The sequence below is a fragment of the Oncorhynchus mykiss genome, chromosome 1, assembly GCF_057628025.1.
Source record: "Oncorhynchus mykiss isolate SJ-2025 chromosome 1, ASM5762802v1, whole genome shotgun sequence".
NCBI classification, from domain to species: domain Eukaryota; kingdom Metazoa; phylum Chordata; class Actinopteri; order Salmoniformes; family Salmonidae; genus Oncorhynchus; species Oncorhynchus mykiss.
The window spans coordinates 4,444,326-4,470,957 of NC_143022.1; the positions used below are offsets into that span (position 1 = coordinate 4,444,326).

The 26,632-nt window shown below is 47.1% G+C and overlaps 1 protein-coding gene across 2 annotated transcripts in view; it reads right to left on the reverse strand.

Annotated features, from left to right (window-relative positions):
* Nucleotides 1-26,632, reverse strand: part of LOC110524778 (receptor like tyrosine kinase) — a 118,348-nt gene that overhangs the window by 17,820 nt on the left and 73,896 nt on the right. Inside the window, exons 8-9 of one of the 2 annotated variants that reach the window (XM_036982740.2) lie at nucleotides 18,680-18,763; nucleotides 7,007-7,132 (exon numbers count right to left, since the gene is read on the reverse strand). In XM_036982740.2, the coding sequence (XP_036838635.2) occupies nucleotides 7,007-7,132; nucleotides 18,680-18,763 (210 nt within the window). The remainder of the gene's footprint in view (nucleotides 1-7,006; nucleotides 7,133-18,679; nucleotides 18,764-26,632) is intronic. The other variant, XM_036982788.2, reaches the window with a different exon arrangement.

Below are 26,632 nucleotides of genomic sequence, written 5' to 3' on the forward strand. Positions count from 1 at the left end.
GTCCCCCAGGGCCCTGTAATAGGCCCTCTCCTCTTCTCACTACTGGTGTCCCCCAGGGCCCTGTAATAGGCCCTCTCCTGTTCTCACTACTGGTGTCCCCCAGGGCCCTGTAATTGGCCATCTCCTGTTCTCACTACTGGTGTCCCCCAGGGCTTGGTACTAGGTCCTCTTTAATGTCTCAGTACTGGTGTCCCCAGGGCCCTGTACTAGGCCCTCTCCTGTTCTCACAACTGGTGTCCCCCATGGCTTTGCACTCCACAGACTTTAGGTGTTGCCTTTACACGATCGAGAAAAAAATTATAGGCCTAGACTTGATTTAGGCTACATTACAGCACACTAAATGTTTCTGATCGGTGATAGATGAGCAAACGAATAGATGAGCTATACCACCTCTTATTTGTCCAGGCAGAGAATTAACCAAATATACAGACGGAGACTCAGGGAAACAAAAATCACATTGATTGATTAAGACGAGTTACATGTGTTTTTTTTGTCAGGAGTAGGGTACTTAGCAAAAATAATCAACTTGTATTGATGACAAAATGTTCTGGTCAGTGATAATGAATGACCCAACTAGACAAGATGATCACGAGCAGCACTCAACTCAATGTAGCTGACATTTATACAGCCTGATGTGTAGCCTAATCAATATCCAAATGGGAGATTTAGTGGAGAGAAAAATAATAATAATAATCTGGCATAGATTGATTTATCAAGCCGAGTTCCCACGGTTATCTCGAAGCAGCACGGTTATCTCAAAGCAGCACGGTTATCTCGAAGCAGCGCGGCTATCTCGTAGCAGCGCGGCTATCTCGAAGCAGCGCGGCTATCTCGAAGCAGCACGGTTATCTCGAAGCAGCACGGTTATCTCGAAGCAGCACGGTTATCTCGTAGCAGCACGGTTATCTCGAAGCAGCACGGTTATCTCGAAGCAGCACGGTTATCTCGTAGCAGCACGGTTATCTCGTAGCAGCACGGTTATCTCGTAGCAGCACGGTTATCTCGTAGCAGCACGGTTATCTCGAAGCAGCACGGTTATCTCAAAGCAGCACGGTTATCTCGAAGCAGCACGGTTATCTCGGTTATCTCGAAGCAGCACGGTTACCTCGGTTATCTCGAAGCAGCACGGTTATCTCGAAGCAGCACGGTTATCTCAAAGCAGCACGGTTATCTCAAAGCAGCACGGTTATCTCGGTTATCTCGAAGCAGCACGGTTACCTCGGTTATCTCGAAGCAGCACGGTTATCTCGAAGCAGCACGGTTATCTCAAAGCAGCACGGTTATCTCAAAGCAGCACGGTTATCTCGAAGCAGCACGGTTATCTCAAAGCAGCACGGTTATCTCAAAGCAGCACGGTTATCTCAAAGCAGCACGGTTATCTCGAAGCAGCACGGTTATCTCGAAGCAGCACGGTTATCTCGAAGCAGCACGGTTATCTCGAAGCAGCACGGTTATCTCGAAGCAGCACGGTTATCTCGAAGCAGCACGGTTATCTCGAAGCAGCACGGTTATCTCGAAGCAGCACGGTTATCTCGAAGCAGCACGGTTATCTCGAAGCAGCACGGTTATCTCGAAGCAGCGCGAAACGGTGCTGAAATATACGGAATAAAAATATTAAAAAGGCAACATGCAACAATTTCAAAGATTTTACAGAGTTACAGTACATAAGGAAATCTGTCAATTTAAATTAATGTATTAAGCTCTAATCTATGGATTTCACATGACTGGGCAGGGGTGCAGCCATGGGAGGGCATAGTCCCACTCACTGGGGAGCCAGGCCCAGCCAATTAGAATGAGTTTTTCACCCACAGGTCAAAAGAAGCCCAATGTGGAGGTCCTGGACTGGCGTGGTTACACGTGGTCTGCGGTTGTGAGACCGGTTGGAAGTACTGTCAAATTCTCTCAAATGAGAATAAGTAGTAGAGTACGTCCACGATTCAATTATTTGGCAACAGCTCTGGTGGACATTCCTGCAATCAGGACACACCCTCAAAGTTGAGACATAGGCTGTACTGTGTTGTGTGACAAAACAGTCCATTTTAGAGGAGCCATATATTGTCCCCAGCACAAGGTGCACCTGTTTAATGATCATGCAGTTTAAATCAGCTTATTGATATGTCACAACTGTCATGTGGATGGATGATCGTGGCAAAGACAAAATGCTCACCAAGAGGGATGGAAACAAACGTGTGCTCAATTTGAGAGAAATAAGCATTTGTTCGTATGAAACATTTCTGGGCTATTTTCATTTGGTTTCATCAGACCAGAGAATCTTGTTTCTCATGGTCCGAGTCCTTTATGTGCCTTTTACTGAGGAGTGGCTTCCGTCTGGCCATTCTACCATAAAGGCCTGGTCGGTTGAGTGCTGCAGAGATGGTTGTCCTTCTGGAAGGTTCTCCCATCACCACAGAGGAATTATGGAGCTCTGTCAGAGTGATACACAGGATACACAGTATTCTCTTCTCTGTGGATACGCATTATTCTCTTCTCTGTGGATACACAGTGTTCTCTTCTCTGTGGATACACAACAGATACACAGTATTCTCTTCTCTGTGGATACGCATTATTCTCTTCTCTGTGGATACACAGTGTTCTCTTCTCTGTGGATACACAACAGATACACAGTATTCTCTTCTCTGTGGATACACAACAGAAACACAGTATTCTCTTCTCTGTGGATACACAACAGATACACAGTATTCTCTTCTCTGTGGATACGCATTATTCTCTTCTCTGTGGATACACAGTGTTCTCTTCTCTGTGGATACACAACAGATACACAGTATTCTCTTCTCTGTGGATACACAACAGAAACACAGTATTCTCTTCTCTGTGGATACACAACAGATACACAGTCTTCTCTTCTCTGTGGATACACAAGAGAAACACAGTATTCTCTTCTCTGTGGATACACAACAGATACACAGTATTCTCTTCTCTGTGGATACACAACAGATACACAGTATTCTCTTCTCTGTGGATACACAACAGATACACAGTATTCTCTTCTCTGTGGATACAGTATTCTCTTCTCTGTGGATACACAACAGATACACAGTATTCTCTTCTCTGTGGATACATAACAGAAACACAGTATTCTCTTCTCTGTGGATACACAGTATTCTCTTCTCTGTGGATACACAACAGATACACAGTATTCTCTTCTCTGTGGGTACAATATTCTCCTCTCTGTGGATACACAAGAGAAACACAGTATTCTCTTCTCTGTGGATACACAGTATTCTCTTCTCTGTGGATACACAACAGATACACAGTATTCTCTTCTCTGTGGATACGCAACAGATACACAGTATTCTCTTCTCTGTGATGTCATCAGGATTGAGAGACCACTGCTTGCCTAGAAGTGAGTAACACAGTGAAGGTGTCGTCAGCGTCTCTGCACTATAAAACAATGTTTGTGTGACAAAGTTCAGACCAAAAAAGGTCTTCGCCAGGACATCACATACACAGACCTTGTAATGAATGGTGTTTATTGGGAAATGGAAGATTGTTTTCAACAATGTGTGTTCAACTTTCAGTTGTTTCACAACAAGGTAAAACAATAACATGGATTCATCAGGCATGAATCAGACTCCTCTTTTACGCTGCTGCTACTCTCTGTCTTTATCTATACATAGTCACTTTAATAACTGTACCTACATGTACATTTTACCTCAATTACCTCGACTAACCGGTGCCCCCGCACATTGACTCTGTACCGTAACACCCTGTATATAGTCTCAACTATGACTCTCTACCGTAATACCCTGTATATAGCCTCCACATTGACTCCTTACCGGTACCCCCTGTATATAACCTCCACATTGACTCTGTACTGGTACCCCCTGTATGTAGCCTCCACATTGACTCTGTACCGTAACACCCTGTATATAGCCTCCACATTGACTCTGTACCGTAATACCCTGTATATAGCCTCCACATTGACTCTGTACCGTAACACCCTGTATATAGCCTCCACATTGACTCTGTATCGTAACACCTTGCCACTATATAGAGGGTGTTAAAATACTTAACACGTTTTTCTTCATAACTTCTTAAAGCTGTTAAGTTGTTGGTTGAGGAAGCATTTCACTGTACGGTATGTATTGTTTTCGGAGTGACTTATAACATTTGATTATATGCCCTTCCTAACTGGCACCCTACATAGTGCAGTAACATAGGGCTCTGGTCTAATGTAGTGCACTATACAGGGAATAGGGCTCTGGTCTAATGTAGTGCACTGTAGGGAATAGGGCTCTGGTCTAAAGTAGTGCACTATATAGGGAATAGGGCTCTGGTCTAAAGTAGTGCACTATATAGAGAATAGGACTCTGACCTAAAGTAGTGCACTATATAGGGAATAGGGCTCTGGTCTAAAGTAGTGCACTATATAGGGAATAGGGGCTCTGGTCTAAAGTAGTGCACTATATAGGGAATAGGGGCTCTGGTCTAAAGTAGTGCACTATATAGGGAATAGGGGCTCTGGTCTAAAGTAGTGCACTACATAGGGAATAGGGCTCTGGTCTAAAGTAGTGCACTACATAGGGAATAGGGCTCTGGTCTAAAGTAGTGCACTATATAGGGAATCGGGCTCTGGTCTAAAGTAGTGCACTATGGAGAGAATAAGGGCTCTGGTCTAAAGTAGTGCACTACATAGGGAATAGGGGCTCTGGTCTAAAGTAGTGCACTAGATAGGGAATAGGGCTCTGGTCTAAAGTAGTGCACTACATAGGGAATAGGGGCTCTGGTCTAAAGTAGTGCACTATATAGGGAATCGGGCTCTGGTCTAAAGTAGTGCACTATATAGGGAATAGGGGCTCTGGTCTAAAGTAGTGCACTATATAGGGAATCGGGCTCTGGTCTAAAGTAGTGCACTATATAGGGAATAGGGGCTCTGGTCTAAAGTAGTGCACTATATAGGGAATCGGGCTCTGGTCTAAAGTAGTGCACTACATAGGGAATAGGGCTCTGGTCTAAAGTAGTGCACTATATAGGGAATAGGGGCTCTGGTCTAAAGTAGTGCACTATATAGGGAATAGGGGCTCTGGTCTAAAGTAGTGCACTATATAGGGAATAGGGGCTCTGGTCTAAAGTAGTGCACTATATAGGGAATAGGGGCTCTGGTCTAAAGTAGTGCACTATATAGGGAATCGGGCTCTGGTCTAAAGTAGTGCACTACATAGGGAATAGGGCTCTGGTCTAAAGTAGTGCACTACATAGGGAATAGGGGCTCTGGTCTAAAGTAGTGCACTACATAGGGAATAGGGCTCTGGTCTAAAGTAGTGCACTACATAGGGTATAGGGCTCTGGTCTAAAGTAGTGCACTATATAGGGAATCGGGCTCTGGTCTAAAGTAGTGCACTATGGAGAGAATAGGGGCTCTGGTCTAAAGTAGTGCACTACATAGGGAATAGGGGCTCTGGTCTAAAGTAGTGCACTACATAGGGAATAGGGCTCTGGTCTAAAGTAGTGCACTACATAGGGAATAGGGGCTCTGGTCTAAAGTAGTGCACTATATAGGGAATCGGGCTCTGGTCTAAAGTAGTGCACTATATAGGGAATAGGGGCTCTGGTCTAAAGTAGTGCACTATATAGGGAATCGGGCTCTGGTCTAAAGTAGTGCACTACATAGGGAATAGGGCTCTGGTCTAAAGTAGTGCACTATATAGGGAATAGGGCTCTGGTCTAAAGTAGTGCACTACATAGGGAATAGGGCTCTGGTCTAAAGTAGTGCACTATATAGGGAATAGGGCTCTGGTCTAAAGTAGTGCACTATATAGGGAATAGGGCCCTGGTCTAAAGTAGTGCACTACATAGGGAATAGGGCTCTGGTCTAAAGTAGTGCACTACATAGGGAATAGGGGCTCTGGTCTAAAGTAGTGCACTATATAGGGAATAGGGCTCTGGTCTAAAGTAGTGCACTATATAGAGAATAGGGCTCTGGTCTAAAGTAGTGCACTATACAGAGAATAGGGTGTCATTTGGGACGTACAACACCTTGGCTGGTGTTAGTAGGAAACGGGAGCTGGTGGTTGGACAGTGTGTTCTGCCGTCTCTAGTTTCACAACATGTTCAGCCCATTACACCAGAAATAATGGTTTGGGTCAGAGCATTTATTCCCCTGTAGAGAACAACGGATCTAAATGGACAAGTTGTACCATTTAGCTCAACGTGTGTGTGTGTGTGTGTGTGTGTGTGTGTGTGTGTGTGTGTGTGTGGTTCATAAAGTAGACTTATTCCAGCAGAAATTCAAAATATATTTTTTTCTCCTCACCCGTCTACACACAACAAAGTGCTAACATTTTAGACATTTAAGCAAATATATTGAAAATGAAATACAGAAAAATCTCATTTACATAAGTACCCCTTGAGTCAATACTTTGTCTAAGAGCTTTCCACACCTGGATTGGATAACATTTGCCCATTATTCTTCTCTAAATTCTTTAAGCTCTGCCAAATTGGCTGTTGATCATTGCTAGACAAACTTTTTCTGGTCTTGCCATAGCTGAACAGTAACTTGGCCTCAGGAACATTCACTGTCTCCTTGGTAAACAACTCCAGTGTATAGTTGGCCATGTGTTTTAGGTTATTGTCCTGCTGAAAGGTGAATTCTTCTTCCAGAGTCTTGTGGAAAACAGACTGAACCAGGTTTTCCCTCAATGATTTTGCCTGCGCTCAACTCCATTCCATCTATTTTTTTATCCTGATAAACTATGCAGTCCTCAACGATTACAAGCATAGGGGCGGCAGCATAGCCAAGTGGTTAGAGCATTGGACTAGTAACCGGAAGGTTACTGTGTGTGTGTGTGGTGTGTGTATAGTGTTACCTTTGTGCCGAACATGTGTGTGTGTACAGCATTACCTTTGTGCAGGACGTGTGTGTGTGGATAGCGTTACCTTCGTGCAGAACGTGTGTGTGGTGTGTGTATAGCATTACCTTTGTGCAGGACGTGTGTGTGTGTATAGCATTACCTTCGTGCAGGATGTGTGTGTGTGTGTGTGTTACCTTCGTGCAGGACGTCCCGTAGAGTGACTCTCAGTCTGGAGATGGAGATGTCTTTGACCTTGGCTTTGGCTTCCAGCAGGCTAACACTTCTCAGGTCGTTCTTCTCAATACGTAGTGACGGGTAGCCTAGGAGAGAGAAATACATACATATATATAAAGTCAGAAGGTTACATACACCTTCGCCAAATACACTTAACAGTTTTTCACAATTCCTGACATGTAATCCTAGTAAAAAAAAAACAGTTTTAGGTCAGTTGGGATCACCACTTTAATAGTAGAGAGAATGATTTATTTCAGCTTTTATTTCTTTCATCACATTCCCAGTGGGTCAGAACTTTTCATACACTCAATTAGTATTTGTACTAACCATTGATAATTAGTACTAACCATTGATAAAGACTGGTTAACCATTGATAAAGACTAGTTAACCATTGATAAAGACTGGTTAACCATTGATAAAGACTGGTTAACCATTGATAAAGACTGGTTAACCATTGATAAAGACTGGTTAACCATTGATAAAGACTGGTTAACCATTGATAAAGACTGGAACAGTGAAGACAGACTGGTTAACCCTTGATAAAGACTGGAACAGTGAATACAGACTGGTTAACCATTGATAAAGACTGGTTAACCATTGATAAAGACTGGAACAGTGAAAACAGACTGGTTAACCATTGATAAAGACTGGTTAACCCTTGATAAAGACTGGAACAGTGAAGACAGACTGGTTAACCATTGATAAAGACTGGAACAGAGAAGACAGACTGGTTAACCATTGATAAAGACTGGAACAGAGAAGACAGGCTGGTTAACCATTGATAAAGACTGGAACAGAGAAGACAGACTGGGTAACCATTGATAAAGACTGGAACAGAGAAGACAGACTGGTCAACCATTGATAAAGACTGGAACAGTGAAGACAGACTGGTTAACCATTGGTACAGACTGGTTAACCATTGATAAAGACTGGAACAGAAGACAGGCTGGTTAACCATTGATAAAGAATGGAACAGAGAAGACAGACTGGTTAACCATTGATAAAGACTGGAACAGAGAAGACAGACTGGTTAACAATTGATAAAGAATGGAACAGAGAAGACAGACTGGTTAACCATTGATAAAGACTGGAAGAGAGAAGACAGGCTGGTTAAACATTGATCAAGACTGGAACAGAGAAGACAGGCTGGTTAACCATTGATAAAGACTGGAACAGAGAAGACAGGCTGGTTAACCATTGATAAAGACTGGAACAGAGAAGACAGGCTGATTAACCATTGATAAAGACTGGAACAGAGAAGACAGACTGGTTAACCATTGGTACAGACTGGTTAACCATTGGTACAGACTGGTTAACCATTGGTACAGACTGGTTAACCATTGGCGAAGCGAAGCGAGACTCAAACCAAAGACAGATTAAAACAGAAGGGGAGTGGGGGCGTGGCCAGCAGCCGGCCGTGACCGGGAGACCCATGAGGTGGCGCACAATTGGACTATGGGAGGAATTCGGCCGGCTGGGGTGTCCTTGTCCCGTTGCGCTCTAGAGACTCCTTGTGGCAGGCTGGGCGCATGCACGCTGACCACAGTCGCCAATTGAACGGCGTTTCCTCCGACACATTGATGCGGGTTAAGCATGCAGTGTGTCAAGAAGCAGTGCGGCTTTGCAGGGTCGTGTTTAGGAGGACACACTGCTCTCGACCTTCGCCTCTCCTGAGTCAGGAGTCGCAGCAATGGGACAAGACTGTAACTACCAATTGGACATCACGGAAAAACAGAAGGTGAGTTGAGCAATCAGACTGGCGTTAAAGCTACAATCAATTTGTGTTAGTGAACAACAGCAGAAACAAATGGGAACGCAGAAACCAATTAGACTATCATTCATCTAAATGACCAAAAATGCATGGAAATATCCCAGACCGCATGTTTTAAGAACCACTAGCAAAAAAAACTTCACTCAGCTGGAATTTAATTACACCAGTCCAGGACAAGCTGAACTAAGCTAAGCCCCAGGGATCCATGAGGATGAAAATGTCCTGCATGCTAGAGAACATCCATCCTATTCAAATAAAGGGAACACTTAAACAACACAATGTAACTCCAGGTCAATCACACTTCTGTGAAATCAAACTGGCCACTTAGGAAGCAACACTGATTGACAATACATTTCACATGCTGTTGTGCAAATGGAATAGACAACAGGTGGAAATTATAGGCAATTAGCAAGACACCCCCAATAAAGGAGTGGTTCTCCAGGTGGGGACCACAGACCACTTCTCAGTTCCTATGCTTCCTGGCTGATGTTTTGGTCACTTTTGAATGCTGGCGGTGCTTTCACTCTAGTGGTAGCATGAGACGGAGTCTACAACCCACACAAGTGGCTCAGGTAGTGCAGCTCATCAATGCGAGCTGTGGCAAGAAGGTTTGCTGTGTCTGTCAGCGTAGTGTCCAGAGCATGGAGGCGCTACCAGGAGACAGGCCAGTACATCAGGAGACATGGAGGAGGCCGTAGGAGGGCAACAACCCAGCAGCAGGACCGCTACCTCCGCCTTTGTGCAAGGAGGAGCAGGAGGAGCACTGCCAGAGCCCTGCAAAATGACCTCCAGCAGGCCACAAATGTGCATGTGTCTACTCAAATGGTCAGAAACAGACTCCATGAGGGTGGTATGAGGGCCCGATGTCCACAGGTGGGTGTTGTGCTTACAGCCCAACACCGTGCAGGACGATTGGCATTTGCCAGAGAACACCAAGATTGGCAAATTCACCACTAGTGCCCTGTGCTCTTCACAGATGAAAGCAGGTTCACACTGAGCACATGTGCCAGACGTGGCAGTCTGGAGACGCTGTGGAGAACGTTCTGCTGCCTGCAACATCCTCCAGCATGACCGGTTTGGCGGTGGGTCAGTCATTGTGTGGGGTGGCATTTCTTAGGGGGGCCGCACAGCCCTCCATGTGCTCGCAAGAGGTAGCCTGACTGCCATTAGGTACCGAGATGTGATCCTCAGACCCTTTGTGAGACCATATGCTGGTGCGGTTGGCCCTGGGTTCCTCCTAATGCAAGACAATGCTAGACCTCATGTGGCTGGAGTGTGTCAGCAGTTCCTGCAAGAGGAAGGCATTGATGCTATGGACTGGCCCGCCCGTTCCCCAGACCTGAATCCAATTGAGCACATCTGGGACATCATGTCTCGCTCCATCCACCAACACCACGTTGCATCACAGACTGTCCAAGAGTTGGCGGATGCTTTAGTCCAGGTCTGGGAGGAGATCCCTCAGGAGACCATCCACCACCTCATCAGGAGCATGCCCAGGCGTTGTAGGGAGGTCATACAGGCACGTGGAGGCCACACACACTACTGAGCCTCATTTTGACTTGTTTTAAGGACATTACATCAAAGTTGGATCAGCCTGTAGTGTGGTTTTCCACTTTAATTTTGAGTGTGACTCCAAATCCAGACCTCCATGGGTTGATAAATTTGATTTCCATTGATATTTTTTGTGTGATTTTGTTGTCAGCACATTCAACTATGTAAAGAAAAAAGTATTTAATAAGAATATTTCATTCATTCAGATCTAGGATGTGTCATTTTAGTGTTCCCTTTATTTTTTTGAGCAGAGTGTATATATATATATATATATATATATATATATATATATATATATATATATATATATATATATATATATATATATATATATTAGATGACTGAAAGGGGTCGCTGTGTTGAAGCCACCCGTGCCGCCTCCCCCAACGTTGTAAAACATATTTTGGAAGCTCTAGAAATGCATTTATTAATGTCTTCAGCCATCTATTAGACACCTTCATTTACATTAAATGTGAGCTAAACATGACTTTTTTTTGTCAATTTTGAAGCATTTATGTAATTTAAAAACACAAAAGCTTCAAAATCAAAAAATTAACAGTCAGTGTTTGGTGTGGCCACCAGCTGCATTAAATACTGCAGTGCATCTCCTCCTCATGGACTGGACCAGATTTGCCCGTTCTTGGTGAGAGATGTTACACCACTCTTCCATCAAGGCACCTGCAAGTTCCCGGACATTTCTGGGGGAGTGGCCCTAGCCCTCACCGTCTGATCCAACAGGTCCCAGATGTGCTCAATGGGTTTGTGATCCGGGCTCTTTGCTGGCCATTGCAGAACACTGTCTGTCTTGCAGGAAATCATGCACAGAACGAGCAGTATGGCTGGTGGCATTGTCATGCTGGAGGGTCATGTCAGGATGAGCCTGCAGGAAGGGTACCACATGAGGGAGGAGGATGTCTTCCCTGTAATGCACAGCATTGAGATTGCCTGCAATGACAACAAGCTCAGTCCGATGACGCTGTGACACACCGCCCCAGACCATGATGAACCCTCCACCTCTAAATCGATCCTGCTCCAGAGTACAGTGTAACGCTCATTCCTTCGACAATAAACGCAAATCCGACCATCACCCCTGGTGAGACAAAACCACGACTCGTCAGTGAAGAGCACTTTTTGCCAGTCCTGTCTGGTCCAGCGACGGTGGGTTTGCGCCCATAGGCGACGTTGTTGCCGGTGATGTCTGGTGAGGACCTGCCTACAACAGGCCTACAGGCCCTGAGCCCAGCCTCTCTCAGCCTATTGAGGACAGTCTGAGGACTGATGGAGGGATTGTGCGTTCCTGGTGTAACTCGGGCAGTTGTTGTTGCCATCCTGTATCTGACCCGCATGCATGTGTGATGTTTGGATGTACCGATCCTGTGCAGGTGTTGTTACTCGTGGTCTTCCACTGCGAGGATGATCAGCTGTCCGTCCTGTCTCCCTGTAGCGCTGTCTTAGGTGTCTCACAGTACGGACATTGCAATTTATTTCCCTTGCCACATCTGCAGTTCTCATGCCTCCTTGCAGCATGCCTACAGCACATTCACGCAGATGAGCAGGGACCCTGAGCATCTTTCTTTTGGTGTTTTTCAGAGTCAGTAGAAAGGCCTCTTTAGTGTCAGAGCGTTGGACTAGCAACCGAAAGGTTGCAAGTTCGAATCCCCGACCTGACAAGGTACAAATCTGTCGTTCTGCCCCTGAACAAGGCAGTTAACCCACTGTTTCTAGGCAGTCATTGAAAATAAGAATTTGTTCTTAACTGACTTAATTAAAATTAAAATTAAATTGCCTATCGTCTGTAAGCTGTTAGTGTCTAAACGACCGTTCCACAGGTGCATGTTCATTAATTGTTTATGGTTCATTGAACAAGCATGGGAAACAGTGTTTAAACCCTTTACAATGAAGATCTGTGAAGTTATTTGGATTTTTACGATTTATCTTTGAAAGACAGGGTCCTGAAAAAGGGACGTTTTTTTGTTGTTGCTGAGTTTAGAAACAAAACATAAAAGGCTCGACAGTTCATCAAGGTCATGTTAACTGACTGATGTCATCTCATAGAACACGACCTATAAGACCTCCTAAGTCTGTGTTAACCTCAGATGTTATTTTCAGATCTTTTCCCCCGTAGGGATGGCTGAACGAACCAGAGGTAACTCATTTCCTGGTTTTAGGACTACAAGTTGACGAGCTCTTTATAGGACGTTCCAACTCAACTCTGGAAGCCAGTTCCACTGTTTTTTCATTGTTCCCCTCTAATCAGGGACTGTATTAGAACTAGGACACCAGATGGGTGATTCCCCTCTAATCAGGGACTGATTTAGACCTGGGACACCAGGTGGGTGATTCCCCTCTAATCAGGGACTGATTTAGACCTGGGACACCAGGTGGGTGATTCCCCTCTAATCAGGGACTGATTTAGACCTGGGACACCAGGTGGGTGATTCCCCTCTAATCAGGGACTGATTTAGACCTGGGACACCAGGTGGGTGATTCCCCTCTAATCAGGGACTGATTTAGACCTGGGACACCAGGTGGGTGATTCCCCTCTAATCAGGGACTGATTTAGACCTGGGACACCAGGTGGGTGATTCCCCTCTAATCACGGACTGATTTAGACCTGGGACACCAGGTGGGTGATTCCCCTCTAATCAGGGACTGATTTAGACCTGGGACACCAGGTGGGTGATTCCCCTCTAATCAGGGACTGATTTAGACCTGGGACACCAGGTGGGTGATTTCCCTCTAATCAGGGACTGATTTAGACCTGGGACACCAGGTGGGTGATTCCCCTCTAATCAGGGACTGATTTAGACCTGGGACACCAGGTGGGTGATTCCCCTCTAATCAGGGACTGATTTAGACCTGGGACACCAGGTGGGTGATTCCCCTCTAATCAGGGACTGATTTAGACCTGGGACACCAGGTGGGTGATTCCCCTCTAATCAGGGACTGATTTAGACCTGGGACACCAGGTGGGTGATTCCCCTCTAATCAGGGACTGATTTAGACCTGGGACACCAGGTGGGTGATTCCCCTCTAATCACGGACTGATTTAGACCTGGGACACCAGGTGGGTGATTCCCCTCTAATCAGGGACTGATTTAGACCTGGGACACCAGGTGGGTGATTCCCCTCTAATCAGGGACTGATTTAGACCTGGGACACCAGGTGGGTGATTTCCCTCTAATCAGGGACTGATTTAGACCTGGGACACCAGGTGGGTGATTCCCCTCTAATCAGGGACTGATTTAGACCTGGGACACCAGGTGGGTGATTCCCCTCTAATCAGGGACTGATTTAGACCTGGGACACCAGGTGGGTGATTCCCCTCTAATCAGGGACTGATTTAGACCTGGGACACCAGGTGGGTGATTCCCCTCTAATCAGGGACTGATTTAGACCTGGGACACCAGGTGGGTGATTCCCCTCTAATCAGGGACTGATTTAGACCTGGGACACCAGGTGGGTGATTCCCCTCTAATCACGGACTGATTTAGACCTGGGACACCAGGTGGGTGATTCCCCTCTAATCAGGGACTGATTTAGACCTGGGACACCAGGTGGGTGATTCCCCTCTAATCAGGGACTGATTTAGACCTGGGACACCAGGTGGGTGATTTCCCTCTAATCAGGGACTGATTTAGACCTGGGACACCAGGTGGGTGATTCCCCTCTAATCAGGGACTGATTTAGACCTGGGACACCAGGTGGGTGATTCCCCTCTAATCAGGGACTGATTTAGACCTGGGACACCAGGTGGGTGATTCCCCTCTAATCAGGGACTGATTTAGACCTGGGACACCAGGTGGGTGATTCCCCTCTAATCAGGGACTGATTTAGACCTGGGACACCAGGTGGGTGATTCCCCTCTAATCAGGGACTGATTTAGACCTGGGACACCAGGTGGGTGATTCCCCTCTAATCAGGGACTGATTTAGACCTGGGACACCAGGTGGGTGATTCCCCTCTAATCAGGGACTGATTTAGACCTGGGACACCAGGTGGGTGATTCCCCTCTAATCAGGGACTGATTTAGACCTGGGACACCAGGTGGGTGATTCCCCTCTAATCAGGGACTGATTTAGACCTGGGACACCAGGTGGGTGATTCCCCTCTAATCAGGGACTGATTTAGACCTGGGACACCAGGTGGGTGATTCCCCTCTAATCAGGGACTGATTTAGACCTGGGACACCAGGTGGGTGATTCCCCTCTAATCAGGGACTGATTTAGACCTGGGACACCAGGTGGGTGATTCCCCTCTAATCAGGGACTGATTTAGACCTGGGACACCAGGTGGGTGATTCCCCTCTAATCAGGGACTGATTTAGACCTGGGACACCAGGTGGGTGATTTCCCTCTAATCAGGGACTGATTTAGACCTGGGACACCAGGTGGGTGATTCCCCTCTAATCAGGGACTGATTTAGACCTGGGACACCAGGTGGGTGATTCCCCTCTAATCAGGGACTGATTTAGACCTGGGACACCAGGTGGGTGATTCCCCTCTAATCAGGGACTGATTTAGACCTGAGACACCAGGTGGGTGATTCCCCTCTAATCAGGGACTGATTTAGACCTGGGACACCAGGTGGGTGATTCCCCTCTAATCAGGGACTGATTTAGACCTGGGACACCAGGTGGGTGATTCCCCTCTAATCAGGGACTGATTTAGACCTGGGACACCAGGTGGGTGATTCCCCTCTAATCAGGGACTGATTTAGACCTGGGACACCAGGTGGGTGATTCCCCTCTAATCAGGGACTGATTTAGACCTGGGATACCAGGTGGGTGATTCCCCTCTAATCAGGGACTGATTTAGACCTGGGACACCAGGTGGGTGTTTCCCCTCTAATCAGGGACTGATTTAGACCTGGGACACCAGGTCAGGCTTGGTATGTGCCTTAATTATATACAGAGGCTTCAACTAATCCACAACAACACTGCCAGGGTCCTGACCAGGACCAAGAAGTCAGACCACATCGAGCTAATCCTGGCCCAACGCCACTGGCTACTGGTCAACTACAGGATCCACATCAAAATCCTCATGCTTGTATTTAAAGCCTTGAATGGACTTATATTTATTATGGATTGTGATTGCTGCCTTGGCAGCAGCTACTCTTCCTGGGGTTTATTATGGATCCCCATTAGTTCCTGCCAAGGCAGCAGCTACTCTTCCTGGGGTTTATTATGGATCCCCATTAGTTCCTGTTGCCAAGGCAGCAGCTACTCTTCCTGGGATTTATTATGGATCCCCATTAGTTCATGGCTACCAGCATGGCTACCAGCATGGCTACCACTGCAGCGATACACCTTCACATCTGTGTCGCGCTTAGTGGGACAATCATTTGTTTTCCTACAGGACAACGACCCAACACACCTCCAGGCTATGACAACGACCCAACACACCTCCAGGCTATGACAATGACCCAACACACCTCCAGGCTATAGACAACGACCCAACACACCTCCAGGCTATAGACAACGACCCAACACACCTCCAGGCTATAGACAACGACCCAACACACCTCCAGGCTATGACAACGACCCAACACACCTCCAGGCTATGACAACGACCCAACACACCTCCAGGCTATGACAACGACCCAACACACCTCCAGGCTATAGACAACGACCCAACACACCTCCAGGCTCTGACAACGACCCAACACACCTCCAGGCTCTGACAATGACCCAACACACCTCCAGGCTATAGACAACGACCCAACACACCTCCAGGCTCTGACAACGACCCAACACACCTCCAGGCTATGACAATGACCCAACACACCTCCAGGCTCTGACAATGACCCAACACACCTCCAGGCTCTGACAATGACACAACACACCTCCAGGCTATGACAATGACCCAACACACCTCCAGGCTATGACAATGACCCAACACACCTCCAGGCTATGACAACGACCCAACACACCTCCAGGCTCTGACAATGACCCAACACACCTCCAGGCTATGACAATGACCCAACACACCTCCAGGCTCTGACAACGACCCAACACACCTCCAGGCTATGACAATGACCCAACACACCTCCAGGCTCTGAAAATGACCCAACACACCTCCAGGCTATGACAATGACCCAACACACCTCCAGGCTCTGACAATGACCCAACACACCTCCAGGCTCTGACAATGACCCAACACACCTCCAGGCTATGACAATGACCCAACACACCTCCAGGCTATGACAACGACCCAACACACCTCCAGGCTCTGACAACGACCCAACACACCTCCAGGCTATGACAACGACCCAACACACCTCCAGGCTATAGACAACGACCCAACACACCTCCAGGCTATAGACAACGACCCAACACACCTCCAGGCTATGACAACGACCCAACACACCTCCAGGCTATGACAACGACCCAACACACCTCCAGGCTATGACAATGACCCAACACACCTCCAGGCTCTGTAACGGCTCTTTGACCAAGCAGGAGAGTGTTGGAGTGCTGCATCAGATGACCTGGCCTCAACAATCACACGACCTCAACTTAATTGAGATGGTTTGGGATGAGTTGGACCGCAGCGGGAAGGAAAAGTAGTCAACAAGTGCTCAGCATATGTGGGAACTCCTTCAAGACTGTTGGAAAAGCATTCCAGGTGACGTTGGTTGAGAGAATGCCAAGAGAGTGCAAAGCTGGCATCAAGGCAAAGGGTGGCTACTTTGAAGAATCTAAAATATATTTGGATATGTTTAACACTTTTTTTGGTTACTACATGATTCCATGTGTTTTATTTCATAGTTTTGATGTCTTCACTACTATTCTACAATGTAGAACATAGTAAAAATAAAGAAGAACCCTTGAATGAGTAGGTGTGTCTAAACTTGACTGGTACAATTTTTTTTATATATATATTTTTTTTCAGTAGATTTTTGAGATGACTAATGAAAAGCGCTATACAAATTAAACGTATTATTATAACGTAAATAGAGAATAGAGAAAACCATAAGTAGCATATTTTCTGTCATGTATTCTGAGATATAGGTGTTGGTGTGAGCAGACAGTAGGCATTTAGTATTATACAAAGAGTTGCTGCCCCCTAGTGGGAAAACGGAGAATACTAAACTGCACAAAACCTTGGAACACCGGTCTGTCTGTGAGAGAGAGAGAAACTGCACAGCAAGATTGATTCAATCAAACACACGTACCGAAAGGTAGAAAAGCTAAGCACTGTTAGTGAATTGACTGTATGCAGCAAATAACAGCATTGGTCATGTGGGATGGACTAGCTACCCAGTTCACTCAGTCATGTAGCTGGACTAGCTACCCAGTTAATTTAGTCATGTGGGCTTGACTAGCTACCCAGTTCACTCAGTCATGTAGCTGGACTAGCTACCCAGTTCATTTAGTCATGTGGGCTTGACTAGCTACCCAGTTCACTCAGTCATGTAGCTAGACTAGCTACCCAGTTCACTCAGTCATGTAGCTGGACTAGCTACCCAGTTAATTTAGTAATGTGGGCTTGACTAGCTACCCAGTTCATTTAGTCATGTGGGATGGACTAGCTACCCAGTTAATTTAGTCATGTGGGCTGGACTAGCTACCTAGTTCATTTAGTCATGTAGCTGGACTAGCTACCCAGTTCATTTAGTCATGTGGGATGGACTAGCTACCCAGTTCGCTTAGTCATGTGGGATGGACTAGCTACCCAGTTCATCTAGTCATGTGGGATGGACTAGCTACCCAGTTCACACAGTCATGTGGGATGAACTAGCTCCCCAGTCCACTCAGTCATGTAGCTGGACTAGCTACCCAGTCCACTCAGTCATGTAGCTGGACTAGCTACCCAGTCCACTCAGTCATGTAGCTGGACTAGCTACCCAGTCCACTCAGTCATGTAGCTGGACTAGCTACCCAGTTGACTCAGTCATGTAGCTGGACAAGATACCCAGTCCACTCAGTCATGTAGCTGGACTAGCTACCCAGTCCACTCAGTCATGTAGCTGGACTAGCTACCCAGTTGGCTCAGTCATGTAGCTGGACTAGCTACCCAGTTGACTCAGTCATGTAGCTGGACTAGCTACCCAGTTGACTCAGTCATGTAGCTGGACTAGCTACCCAGTTGACTCAGGCATGTAGCTGGACAAGCTACCCAGTCACTGTGGAAGTAGGTCTACAGCGTGACTAGATGACAGATCAACATGGGAATGAATGAGTGAGGTGGTTAGTAGCAGGTGAACAGGTATGTAGCAGGTGAGCAGGTATGTAGCAGGTGAACAGGTATGTAGCAGGTGAACAGGTGGACCCCATGGTAAGACTGGAATGGACCACACGTGGACTTACTTCTGGTTTCATGGACGGGGGCACCAGGGTTTGGGAAGGTGGCGGCAGCAAGCTGGAGAATGGGTGCAGTGCCAGGGTGATGGTCTGATGGTGAGAGGACAGGGGGATAGAGGGAGGGCGAGAGAGAGAGAGAGGGACGGACGGAGGATGAGAGAGAGGGAGGTAGGGAGAGAGGAAGGGTCAGAGAGAGAGAGAGGGAGGGACGGACGGAGGATGAGAGAGAGAGGGAGGTAGGGAGAGAGGAAGGGTCAGAGAAAGAGAGAGGGAGGGACGGACGGACGGAAGGGGGGGAGGGTGAGAAAGGAGGGTTGGAGAGAGAGGGAGACAGAGAGAGATTGAGGTGAATAAGGGGCTGGGTAAATGGCTGGTGGTGAATGGTATCATTGAAGCAGCAGCCACAAGACAATGATGTGCAGAATGAGGACACAGCCACAAGATGGCCACAGTGTACATACAACTAACACACCTGGTAGTCTAGGTCTTACACCACTGTGTAAGACAGTCTGATACACGCGTTAAGCTCATTCCACGGAGGGTAGAGGGTTTTCACTCCTCCCTTGTACTTGACTGATGAATTAAGGTCACTAATTAATAAATAACTCCGCTCACCTGGTTGTCTGTGTCTTAGTAAGGAACTCCCCTCACTTGGTCGTCTAGGTCTCAGCAAGGAACTCCCCTCACCTGGTTGTCTAGGTCTCAGTAAGGAACTCCCCTCACCTGGTCGTCTAGGTCTCAGTAAGGAACTACCCTCACCAGGTTGTCTCAGTAAGGATCTCCCCTCACCTGGTCGTCTAGGTCTCAGTAAGGAACTCCCCTCACCTGGTCGTCTAGGTCTCAGTAAGGAACTCCCCTCACCAGGTTGTCTCAGTAAGGATCTCCCCTTACCTGGTCGTCTAGGTCTCAGTAAGGAACTCCCCTCACCTGGTCATCTAGGGCTCAGTAAGGAACTCCCCTCACCTGGTCGTCTAGGTCTCAGTAAAGAACTCCCCTCACCTGGTTGTCTCAGTAAGGATCTCCCCTCACCTGGTCGTCTAGGTCTCAGTAAGGAACTCCCCTCACCTGGTCGTCTAGGTCTCAGTAAGGAACTCCTCTCACCTGGTCGTCTAGGTCTCAGTAAGGAACTCTCCTCACCTGGTCGTCTAGGTCTCAGTAAGGAACTCTCCTCACCTGGTCGTCTAGGTCTCAGTAAGGAACTCTCCTCACCTGGTCGTCTAGGTCTCAGTAAGGAACTCTCCTCACCTGGTCGTCTAGGTCTCAGTAAGGAACTCTCCTCACCTGGTCGTCTAGGTCTCAGTAAGGAACTCTCCTCACCTGGTCGTCTAGGTCTCAGTAAGGAACTCTCCTCACCTGGTCGTCTAGGTCTCAGTAAGGAACTCTCCTCACCTGGTCGTCTAGGTCTCAGTAAGGAACTCTCCTCACCTGGTCGTCTAGGTCTCAGTAAGGAACTCTCCTCACCTGGTCGTCTAGGTCTCAGTAAGGAACTCTCCTCACCTGGTCGTCTAGGTCTCAGTAAGGAACTCTCCTCACCTGGTCGTCTAGGTCTCAGTAAGGAACTCTCCTCACCTGGTCGTCTAGGTCTCAGTAAGGAACTCTCCTCACCTGGTCGTCTAGGTCTCAGTAAGGAACTCTCCTCACCTGGTCGTCTAGGTCTCAGTAAGGAACTCTCCTCACCTGGTCGTCTAGGTCTCAGTAAGGAACTCCTCACCTGGTCGTCTAGGTCTCAATAAGGAACCCCTCACCTGGTCGTCTAGGTCTTCTATAGAGGACACTTGGCCAAGCTGCCAGTATCCAGGGTACTGGTGGTAGAGAGGCAGCTGATCCAGGGTACCTCTCTACCACCAGTACCCTGGATCAGCTGCCTCTCTACCACTAGTACCCTGAATCAGCCCCTCTCTCTCTACCACCAGTACCCTGGATCAGCCCCTCCCTCTCTACCACCAGTACCCTGGATCAGCCCCTCCCTCTCTACCACCAGTACCCTGGATCAGCCCCTCCCTCTCTACCACCAGTACCCTGGATCAGCTGCCTCTCTACCACCAGTACCCTGGATCAGCTGCCTCTCTACCACCAGTGTACCCTGGATCAGCCCCCTCTCTACCACCAGTACCCTGGATCAGCCCCCTCTCTACCACCAGTACCCTGGATCAGCCACCTCTCTACCACCAGTACCCTGGATCAGCCCCCTCTCTACCACCAGTACCCTGGATCAGCCCCCTCTCTACCACCAGTACCCTGGATCAGCATCCCTCTCTACCACCAGTACCCTGGATCAGCCCCCTCTCTACTACCAGTACCCTGGATCAGCTGCCTCTCTACCACCATTACCCTGGATCAGCTGCCTCTCTACCACCAGTACCCTGGATCAGCCCCTCCCTCTCTACCACCAGTACCCTGGATCCGCTGCCTCTCTACCACCAGTACCCTGGATCAGCTGCCTCTCTACCACCAGTGTACCCTGGATCAGCCCCTCCCTCTCTACCACCAGTACCCTGGATCCGCTGCCTCTCTACCACCAGTACCCTGGATCCGCTGCCTCTCTACCACCAGTACCCTGGATCAGCTGCCTCTCTACCACCAGTGTACCCTGGATCAGCCCCTCCCTCTCTACCACCAGTACCCTGGATCCGCTGCCTCTCTACCACCAGTACCCTGGATCAGCTGCCTCTCTACCACCAGTGTACCCTGGATCAGCTGCCTCTCTACCAGGCAAGAAAATTGGAAGTGTTTTTTTTAGAGCCACCATTGTACTGTCTGACTAAAATCACTACACTGACCCCTGCTGGAGTCTAAATTGTAAAATAACTAATTGATTCCTCGCGTCCGCTGTCAAATCAAATGTTACTTATCACATGCGCCAAATCACAATATAAAATAAAGTTACAGTTACAGTTCATATAAGGATATCAGTTAATTTACATAAATTCATTCGGCCCTAATCTATGGATTTCACATGACTGGGAATACAGATATACATCTGTTGGTCACAGATACTTAAAAACAAAGTAGGGGCATGGATCAGAAAACCAGTCAGTATCTGGTGTGACCATTTCCCTCATGCAGCTCAACACATCTCCTTCACATAGAGTTGATCAGGCTGCTGATTGTGGCCATGTGGAATGTTGTCCCACTCCTCTTCAATGGATGTGTGAAGGGAACTGGAACACGCTGTCGCTCTGCTCGGACCTCATCCAAGAGGTTTTGAGTAGAACGCGAGAAGAGAGGAGTATCTCCTGATCCAAATGGTTCATAACTAGACTAGTACTACTAACACAAAATCAGGATATCAGAGAGCGCCGTGGCTCCTCCCTCCTAGCAGCAGATATTACTACGATAGAGAATTGTACTACTACCCCAAATCCACCATCTCATCTCAGATATGTTTAGAGGACAAGACAAATGGACCGTAAACCCACCGGGCCAGACGGACCGTAAACCCACCGGGCCAGAGGGACCGTAAACCCACCGGGCCAGACAGACCGCAAACCCACCGGCCCAGACGGACCGTAAACCCACCAGAGGGACCGTAAACCCACTGGGCCAGACGGACCGCAAACCCACCGGGCGAGACGGACCGTAAACCCACCGGGCCAGACGGACCGTAAACCCACCGGGCCAGAGGGACCGTAAACCCACCAGACAGATCGTAAACCCACCGGCCCAGACGGACCGTCAACCCACCGGCCCAGAGGGACCGTAAACCCACCAGCCCAGACGGACCGTAAACCCACCGGCCCAGACGGACCGTAAACCCACCGGCCCAGACGGACCGTAAACCCACTGGCCCAGACGGACCGTAAACCCACCGGCCCAGACGGACCGTAAACCCACCGGCCCAGACGGACCGTAAACCCACCGGCCCAGACGGACAGTAAACCCACCGGCCCAGACGGACAGTAAACCCACCGGCCCAGACGGACCGTAAACCCACCGGCCCAGACGGACCGTAAACCCACCGGCCCAGACGGACCGTAAACCCACCGGCTCAGACGGACCGTAAACCCACCGGCCCAGACGGACCGTAAACCCACCGGCCCAGACGGACCGTAAACCCACCGGCCCAGACGGACCGTAAACCCACCGGCCCAGAAGGACCGTAAACCCACCAGCCCAGAAGGACCGTAAACCCACCAGGCCAGAAGGACCGTAAACCCACCAGCCCAGACGGACCGTAAACCCACCAGACGGACCGTAAACCCACCAGACGGACCGTAAACCCACCAGAAGGACCGTAAACCCACCAGCCCAGACGGACCGTAAACCCACCAGAGGGACCGTAAACCCACCAGACGGACCGTAAACCCACCAGACGGACCGTAAACCCACCAGAGGGACCGTAAACCCACCAGAGGGACCGTAAACCCACCAGAGGGACCGTAAACCCACCAGACGGACCGTAAACCCACCAGACGGACCGTAAACCCACCAGATGGACCGTAAACCCACCAGAGGGACCGTAAACCCACCAGACGGACCGTAAACCCACCAGACGGACCGTAAACCCACCAGACGGACCGTAAACCCACCAGAGGGACCGTAAACCCACCAGACGGACCGTAAACCCACCAGACGGACCGTAAACCCACCAGAGGGACCGTAAACCCACCAGAGGGACCGTACACGCGACACAGAGGCTGCGTTCCAAATGGCACCTGATTCTCTATAGTGCCCTACTTCTGATCAGGACCCATAGAACTGATAGAAAGTAGTGCCCTACTTCTGATCAGGACCCATAAGACTGATAGAAAGTAGTGCCCTACTTCTGAGCAGGACCCATAGGACTGGTAGAAAGTAAAGTAGTGTCCTACGTAGGGAATAGATTGCCATTTAAGGACCTGGATGCCACAGTAATCCTGTCTTGTTTATCCCAACCGTCAGACACCAGTTTAGCTAATGAGATGATTCCCCATCACAGACATTATCTTGTTTGGTGGAGGAATGCAGCTCTGGTGACAGAGTAGATCAGGCTGTAGGGAGGAGGAAGAGGAAATGGAGGAAGAGAGACACAGACAGACATATGACCATGTCCCATTATACCAGAACCCTCCCTGAAGCTATAAAGACAGCACCAAGCAGGACTTGGCATCACCAGTTTACGTCCCCACCTAATACAGTTGAAGTCAGAAGTTTACATACACTTAGGTTGGAGTCATTTTTCAACCACTCCACAAATTTCTTGTTAACAAACTATAGTTTTGGCAAGTCGGTTAGGACATCTACTTTGTGCATGACACAAGTAATTTTTCCAACAATTGTTTACTGACAGATTATTTGACTTATAATTCACTGTAATCACAATTCCAGTGGGTCAGAAGTTTACATACACTAAGTTGACTGTGCCTTTAAACAGCTTGGAAAATTCCAGAAAATGATGGCATGGCTTTAGAAGCTTCTGATAGACTAGTTGATTTAATTTGAGTCAATTAGAGGTGTACCTGTGGATGTATTTCAAGGCCTACCTTCAAACTCAGTGCCTCTTTGCTTGACATAATGGGAAAATCAAAAGAAATCAGCCAAGACTTCAGAAAACAATTGTAGACCTCCACAAATCTGGTTCACCCTTGGGAGCAATTTGCAAACACCTGAAGGTACCACCTTCATCTGTACAACCAATAGTACGCAAGTATAAACACCGTGGGACCACTCAGCTGTCATATTGCTCAGGAAGGAGACGCGTTCAGTCTCCTAGAGATGAACGTACTTTTGTGGAAAAAAATTGCAAATCAATCCCAGAACAGCAGCAAAGGATATTGTGAAGATGCTGGAGGAAACTGGTACAAAAGTATCTATATGTTACTGGATACTCTACGACGTTACCGGATACTATACGATGTTACTGGATACTATACGATGTTACTGGATACTATACGACGTTACTGGATAAGACGTTACTGGATACTATACGACGTTACTGGATAAGACGTTACTGGATACTATACGACGTTACTGGATAAGATGTTACTGGATACTATACGATGTTACTGGATAAGACGTTACTGGATAAGACGTTACTGGATACTATACGATGTTACTGGATAAGATGTTACTGGATACTATACGATGTTACTGGATACTATACGACGTTACTGGATAAGACGTTACTGGATACTATACGATGTAACTGGATAAGATGTTACTGGATACTATACGATGTTACTGGATAAGACGTTACTGGATACTATACGATGTTACTGGATAAGACGTTACTGGATACTATACGATGTTACTGGATAAGACGTTACTGGATACTATACGATGTTACTGGATACTATACGATGTTACTGGATACTATACGACGTTACTGGATACTATACGATGTTACTGGATAAGACGTTACTGGATACTATACGACGTTACTGGATAAGACGTTACTGGATACTATACAATGTTACTGGATACTATACGACGTTACTGGATACTATACGACGTTACTGGATACTATACGATGTTACTGGATACTATACGATGTTACTGGATACTATACGACGTTACTGGATACTATACGACGTTACTGGATACTATACGATGTTACTGGATACTATACGACGTTACTGGATACTATACGATGTTACTGGACACTATACGACGTTACTGGATACTATACGACGTTACTGGATACTATACGACGTTACTGGATACTATACGACGTTACTGGATACTATACGACGTTACTGGACACTATACGATGTTACTGGACACTATACGACGTTACTGGATACTATACGACGTTACTGGATACTATACGACGTTACTGGACACTATACGATGTTACTGGACACTATACGACGTTACTGGACACTATACGACGTTACTGGATACTATACGACGTTACTGGATACTATACGACGTTACTGGATACTATACGATGTTACTGGATACAATACGATGTTACTGGATACTATACAATGTTACTGGACACTATACGATGTTACTGGATACTATACTATGTTGCTGGATAAGACATGACTGGATACTATACGATGTTACTGGATACTATACGATGTTACTGGACACTATACGATGTTACTGGATACTATACGACGTTCCTGGATACTATACGACGTTACTGGATAAGATGTTACTGGATACTATACAACGTTACTGGATACTATACGACGTTACTGGATACTATACGACGTTACTGGATACGACGTTACTGGATACTATACGACGTTACTGGATACTATACAACGTTACTGGATACTATACGATGTTACTGGATAAGATGTTACTGGAAACTATACGACGTTACTGGATACTATACGACGTTACTGGATACTATTCGACGTTACTGGATACTATACGACGTTACTGGATACTATACGACGTTACTGGATAAGACATGACTGGATACTATACGATGTGACTGGATACTATACGATGTTACTGGATACTATACGATGTTACTGGATACTATACGATGTTACTGGATACTATACGACGTTACTGGATACTATACGACGTTACTGGATACTATACGACGTTACTGGATACTATACGACGTTACTGGATACTATACGATGTTACTGGATACTATACGACGTTACTGGATACTATACAATGTTACTGAATAAGATGTTACTGGACACTATACGATGTTACTGGACACTATACGACGTTACTGGATACTATACGATGTTACTGGATAAGACGTTACTGGATACTATACAATGTTACTGGATAAGACGTTACTGGATACTATACGACGTTACTGGATACTATACAATGTTACTGAATAAGATGTTACTGGATACTAGACGATGTTACTGGATAAGACGTTACTGGATACTATACGATGTTACTGGATACTATACAATGTTACTGGATACTATACGACGTTACTGGATACTATACGACGTTACTGGATACTATACGACGTTACTGGATACTATACGACGTTACTGGATACTATACGATGTTACTGGATACTATACGACGTTACTGGAAACTATACGA